General features: G+C 33.8%; 1 protein-coding gene across 1 annotated transcript in view; it reads left to right on the top strand.

The window, feature by feature from the left end:
• LOC106460718 (39S ribosomal protein L46, mitochondrial-like) overlaps positions 1–6,828 on the top strand; it is a 38,873-nt gene that overhangs the window by 15,997 nt on the left and 16,048 nt on the right. Inside the window, exon 2 of the mRNA XM_013920454.2 lies at positions 4,379–4,595. Within this exon, the coding sequence (XP_013775908.1) occupies positions 4,379–4,595 (217 nt within the window). The remainder of the gene's footprint in view (positions 1–4,378; positions 4,596–6,828) is intronic.

Genomic DNA, 6,828 nt, shown 5'->3' on the forward strand with positions numbered 1-6,828 from the left:
TAGGATTCGAATTCAAAAGCTCTGGCCATTTCATCCAGCATAGTAGAGGGGATGTGCTTAGTTTACTTGTATCTTCAGTTGTGGACTGTCCAAGGCATCTACAAACTGATCTCTCAGCAACAGCTTGAGGACATCAGGTGATGCAGTTGGGTAGGCCTTGTGTGCCATATTTTCCAAATCCTGTGCCAGCTCTTGCAGACTCTCCCCTTTAGCATGGGCTCTAGTCCTAAACCTAGCCCTGTAGACTTTGGACTGATTTTGAGTTCCATACTTGAGTTCTAGAGCAGCTTCCAGTGCTCTATAGTTGTGCCTGTCGTCTGCTGACAACTGTCCAAGTATTTCCAGTGGTTGTCCCTTCAAGCTCATTGCCAGGTACACTGCTTTCTGCTCCATTGTCCATCCATTCATTTCTGCCAGGAGCTCAAATTGTGCTCAATTTGCTTCCCACGGTGCATTCCCATTGAATTCCTGTGGCTTCCTTCATACTAGATCACCCCTATTGCTGACACTCATGTATGGAATGTGACTTCTGACAGGACTGAAGATGCCTGCATTAGGGTTTAGCTGCGGGGTCTGGAAGGGGCTTTCCGTTGTCTGGGGCTGATTAGATCCATGGCTAATATATCCTACTTGTGTAAAAGACAGTATATCATCCTTTGATGTATTTAATTCACTTTGAAATTTACTAATATTTTCCATTTGTGTGTGCTGGCTTTCTCTCAACTTCTGGAGACATTCTTCTTGTTTATTTTCTTGTTCCAGTTGCCACTGGTGCTGGTTTTCCTGCCACTGCTGTTGTCTCTCTTCTTGTTTATTTTATTTCTCCTCCAACCACTGCTGTAGCCTCTATTCTTGTTTATTTTCTCGTTCTTCTTGTTTCTTTTCTTTTTCCTCCAACAACTGTTGTAATCTCTCTTATTGTTTAGTTTGCTGTTCGAGCTGCCACTGTTGTAGGTTTTCTTGCCACTGCTGTTGTCTCTCTTCTTGTTTATTTTCTTGTTCTTCTTGTTTCTTTTGCTGTACTTGTATTGCTGCCATCAAATCTGCTGAGCTGTAGTTTGATTTGCCACCTCTCGTTTCCATCTTTTTTTTTCTTTTCCGTCCCACTCTCTGACACCAATTTGTTACGTATCTGCTTGTTTGTTAATTTTCCATAGAAATTCTTTCCGAGAAACTTAAGCGATACAAGTTCTTTCTTCATTTAAACTAGTTTATTCTTTTTCGATACAACTTTGCAATACACAGAATTTCCACAGTCATTTTAACTTAGCTACTTTTATAAACACACGCTATAATTCACAAACTTTACTAATGGTGTCTACTGTTCACTTGACTCAATTTTATCTATCTTCAATCTATCTGCCTTTATATGCTAAAAAAGAGGCCGTCTAGCAAATACTGGGATATTCATGAGGTTTCCTGATAAGTCATGATCCTTCTAGAAACTCCAGCACGCATGCTCTCAGCGTCGTGTGACTTCCGCTGTTGTAACATTATCTTCAGTCAGGTGTATTTTTGATTATAATTCCCTTTTAGAATGTACATGTATGTCTTCCTTCTCGATCATCTTTTAATTATCTGTCTCTTCCAGTTTGTTCTTATTTTAAATGTTTTATTATATCCAATAGATTTTCAATCTCACTTTGTGATGTTATTTTGAAACTGAAAGTTGAAGCTTAGTTAATGTTATATTTTATTTTCACCAAAATAATTCCACTTCTGACACTTATCTTGTAACATACTCTATTTTGTGGCAGGTTCTTTTAAGTTATCTGGTAAATGTAATGTCAAGTTTATTACATGTAATGATAACAAATTAAATTATTTCTTCAATAAATGTTTGTTACAGGCTATGTTCACTTTGATACAATTTGTAGCCTTAAGTTCACAAAAAAAAATGTTTAAACAGAAGTTCTGAGATAATGATATGCCTAATTTACAATACAGATAAACTTATTTGTACAATTACATGGTTGATTGAGCAGCTGAACATATAAGATAATCTCACTACTAACACTGATCTGAATTATTCACTGAATACATCACTCAGTTAACAAATTATTTGCTTGTACTTATAATTAATTCACCCATGTCTAGGTATTAGATGAAATTACTAGATTCTTAATGTCTTTGTGAATTTTTTAGGTATTCTAGGACTACTGCTATGAACTTGCTTGATATTAACATTGTGCACTCTAGCAACTATCTAAGTTAAAACAATGAAAATATAGCTTATAACAATATATATATATATATATATATATATTTCTGATTGTTTTATGCTTGTAAGTATTTCCAGCATAACAATATGTTAACTTCTTCTGACCTGTGCAGAAACTTGGAAATTGATTGAACAAACTAGTAAAAATAAACAAAACAACAAAATCATTGTGTTACTACATGTAAGAGAATAATAACAGTGGAGGTAGCTGTGATAAAATGAGATAAGACTTTTAATTGAATGATCACTTATTCATGCCATTTTCAGTAGAGTTCTGTGTTGAGTTCTTATCATGTTCTATCTTTAATCAATTCCAAACAAGTACTACTATTCCTTTGGTTTAAAAGGGTTAATGCAGGGTCAGTACCTAAACAAGGAAGACAGTAAAAAATATATATAAAAGAATGATGTGGTAGATTATCCACTGACATGTTTCACAAAGGAGTTATTTAAAATAACTGATCAGAGCAATCCTCCTACATAGATCAGAATTAATACCTGTTGGTAGGTATGTGGTCAATATTTGTATTTTCGGTTTGTTTGTTTTTTTGAATGAGTAGTGCACTGGTGAATGTAAAGCTTGATTAACATGAGTTTAAAGTAGTTCACATTTTCTAATATGGTTATTTTGCATATCTTGTTTGACTGACTTTGTCCTTTTTTTTTATGTCCATGTTTAATTTATGTGTTCATGCCATCTTAGAGCTGTGGGATTAGTAGAATTTGCTAAAGATTAATTGTCAGATTCATAACTGAATAATTCACTTACTATTATTCTCAAGTAAAATGGCTAAAAAATAAATTGAATGTTCTCACATGAGATGGCTAAAAAACAAACCCAAAACAACTTAAAGCTAAAAATCAAGTTTTGATACCCATGGTGGGCAGAGCACAGACAGCTATTTGTGAAATTTTATGCTCAACAACAAACATACTTGCAGTTTTCAGTTTCTTTGGTAATTGGAATAATCAAAAATGGTAATAATCAGAGTTCCTAATTTCTATTAGCCTTTTATTTTCGTGAGTTGTGACACTGATTGATTAAGTTGAATTAATTGAAAATAATGATTGAAAATCATAATGCCAATATGTAGATTACTGGATAGTTGGAATAATCAAAAACCATTATAATCAGAAACATAAGTTGTTTATTTTTGTGATATTATTCGATTTAATCATAATTTTGATAAATCTGTTATTTTACATGAGTTTGATGTTATCAATGCTTATAGGTAATCAGTTATATTGACAAGTTGAGTTAATCACCCGGCTTTAATCTTAATTATGTTGTTTGCGTACTTTAAAGACAGAAAGTGTTAAAAAGAAATGGCTATCAGCTGTGAACATTTAAATACAATCTTTTATCAAGCACAAAAATATGTTAAATTTAAGATGTACAGAAAAGTTGATGAGTGAACTTTCTGTAAGTTGAAATCCTCTAGATTTATGTTAAAAATAAAATAAATTAAAGGTTGTACTTGTAGTAAATAAGATGTTGACTATAATAAAGTGAAAAAAATTGATACTTGACTGATTTGGATGTGTTCGACTACTGAAAGTGGTAACAAATTTATATAGTGAAAGAGAATAATCTCATTTTTTGACCATGCTTTTTTATATTTAGTATATTTTGTAGTGAACAATTTTTGTTTACTTGTAGTGTATAATTACAGTAAGTTGTATATTTAAAGAAAATCTCTTAATGATCTGTCACTCTTCAGTTAGGCCCAGCATGGCCAGGTGGTAAGGGCGCTCGACTCGCAATCTGAGGGTTGCGGGTTCGAATCCCCGTCCCACCAAACATGCTCGCCCTTTCAGCCATGGGAGTGTTATAATGTGATGGTCAATCCCACTATTCGTTGGTAAAAGAGTAGCCCAAGAGTTGGCGGTGGGTGATGATGACTAGCTGCCCTCCCTCTAGTCTTACACTGCTAAATTAGGGACGGCTAGTGCAGATAGCACTTGAGTAGCTTTGCGCGAAATTCAAAAACAAACAAATCACTCTTCAGAAGTGATCTTATTTGTTCCAGATGAAGAAATCATTTCTTAAAGCTTTTTAATTTTAATTTCTCTGTAGAGATTCACTTTTCTATCATATTTCAGAATGGTATTAAATTTTATAATTTATGGTATTAAACAGAGAATGGTTTATTATAGCATTGTCTTCAACAAATCAGAGACTCTCATCAATCGAGCTGTCCATTCAACGATCTTTATCTCAATGGCACCTAGTAAGTGCTGTAGCCCTGGAGCGCAAGCCAGTTATCATAAAGGAAAAGTCACCTTTTGAAAAAAAGTATTATGGTATGCTTCAGCAGATGGAGCTGAAACAAAGTCTCTTGAGTGACCATGAGCTAAGGATAAAAGAAGACATGTGAGTAAACGTTTTTTTGTTATATTTTAAGTATGTACAAGTTTGATCATATAACAAGCCAGATATGTATATGTATGTAAAACTTTTGTTGCTGAAGTGCCAGTGATAGTAGTATACTGAGAGTTATTATAATTAAAAGTACTGTACCTAGTTTACAGCTATTCAAATATGTAATGACATTTATCAATGGCTGAAAATATTCAGTTCAAGTACTTTGAAGTAACTTAAGTTTATAAGTTCTCCCTTCAAAGCTCATGAACACTTGAAAATGGCAAAATCTCAGTTAACATAGATGTTTGTTTTTTTCATTTCTTCAGCAAATGATTGGTAACATAATGGATTTTTTTTTTAATTAATAATACTTGGGATACTGTGTGTGTGGTATTCAGGGTTTTAGTGCAGTATCTTTCAGTTCTTAAATTACCTGTGTCAGTGATCATACCAAATGATCATACACAAGGGAGATAAACTTCCAGCTAATATAAACTCGTAAAAGTATCTACATCATCCCTTTGAAATGAGCTTAGCTGGGGTTTATACTAGTCCTTAAAACTTCAAATGTGTTTGGAATTGACATATACAAAATGAAATTCAAGGACATAAAAATGTTTGTGAATGAGAAGTTTTCAGAAAGATGCTTGAAAAAGGTAAACTATTTTGTTATTCTCAATTTCCAGCAAAGCAGGTTCCATCTGCTTTGACAAGTGGTTGTGTATTTGAACAGTTAAAAACTTGCTTGAATGCACAAGTCATACATATTTCTAAGTCAAAACTACTCAAAAACAGTAGATACACTGTGTTTTCTTGCAGTCTGAATGAACAAGTAACTGTGATTTTGATTATTAAAACAGTCATGGGGGGCCCACAGAAATATTTTGGGATGAGGGGAGGGGCAAAACATTTAAGTCAACAGACAAAAAGAACGTGTTATGTGTGCTTAAGCACAAACACAAATTTACATTGCATTCGTGTATATAATTAAATATATAAAATTGTTCCACATGTGTAGTTTCTATCATGCACACATTCCTATCCCAGTGTCATATATGCTTACTTGCAAGGCATGGTGGCACTGTGCAACAGCTAGTCTGGTTTCCATGGAAACTGTACCAGCCCTCTACATGTACTAAACCACTTCTAAGATCTAAGGAGCTGCCTAAATGTTACTGTAACTTGAATGATATTACAAAAAAGGAATCGCATAGAAATAAGCATAGTACTTTCTGCTACAAACATTCATTTAGGCCACATTTCATGTTATCAGCTACAAAATATTCACACAATTCAAGGTAGTAGGCACACAAGGGACAACAGCAAAATTACTTCTGCTATCATAACACAGCAATCAACCACAGTTGCTGTTTGACCTTTTGGTACCACCATCTAGGGGTCACAAAAATTCACTGTATCATATAACTACAAAACATAACTGAGAAAAGTTTTGCAAAATAATGCACATTTAACCTGATTTATATAGCATATGTCAGTTTCTCATTGTGTGTTAGAGAACGACTCCTTTATTGCACTACATAAAGACTGGTACAATCTTACAGACCATCAGACAATCTTTCATAGCAACATAAAGTTGCTTCGACTCATGCACAAGACTGCAAATTTGCATAGGAAGATTCTACAAGTAAATCTTAACCTGAGTGCTTGGAAAGCAAGGATTGCAAATTTATTGAAGCTTACTTGTCAGAATCCTGGTCATCATTAACAGCTGGGACTAGTTGTCAATTTGCCTAGGATCTTACTGATTGATTTCATTTGTCCTAGCAATGTATCTAGTGGCTTGTGTGTGCTCTGTTATGAAGAAAGTCTGTTACAACTCAGCTGGACAGATTAATTATCACAAGACATCAGAACAGTGTCTTACTATAATGTGTTATTTGACAGCTTGGTAAATAAGAGACAGAATGCCTTTTTCATATGTTGATCTTTTAACTAACCATGTGGAAAATATGAAACAAAATAATATTTTTTAGGTTTTATATATATATACATTTGAATAACTAAAAAATCATAAATTACAACATCAATACCATAGAATTCCACTATAATTTATCAAGCTTAGTAACTAAGATGTATTTTAGTAAAAAGAAATATGAAATTTTGAGCAGGCTAAAGACACACCCTACTTCCTTGAAATATTGGTTCAAAAGAAAGAAATGGCATCCAAGCCCATTAAAATGGCTGAGAAAGCCACTAGGGGGATGTTATGAGCCGATTGGTT

Source organism: Limulus polyphemus, unplaced genomic scaffold, assembly GCF_000517525.1.
Source record: "Limulus polyphemus unplaced genomic scaffold, Limulus_polyphemus-2.1.2 Scaffold821, whole genome shotgun sequence".
Lineage (NCBI taxonomy): Eukaryota > Metazoa > Arthropoda > Merostomata > Xiphosura > Limulidae > Limulus > Limulus polyphemus.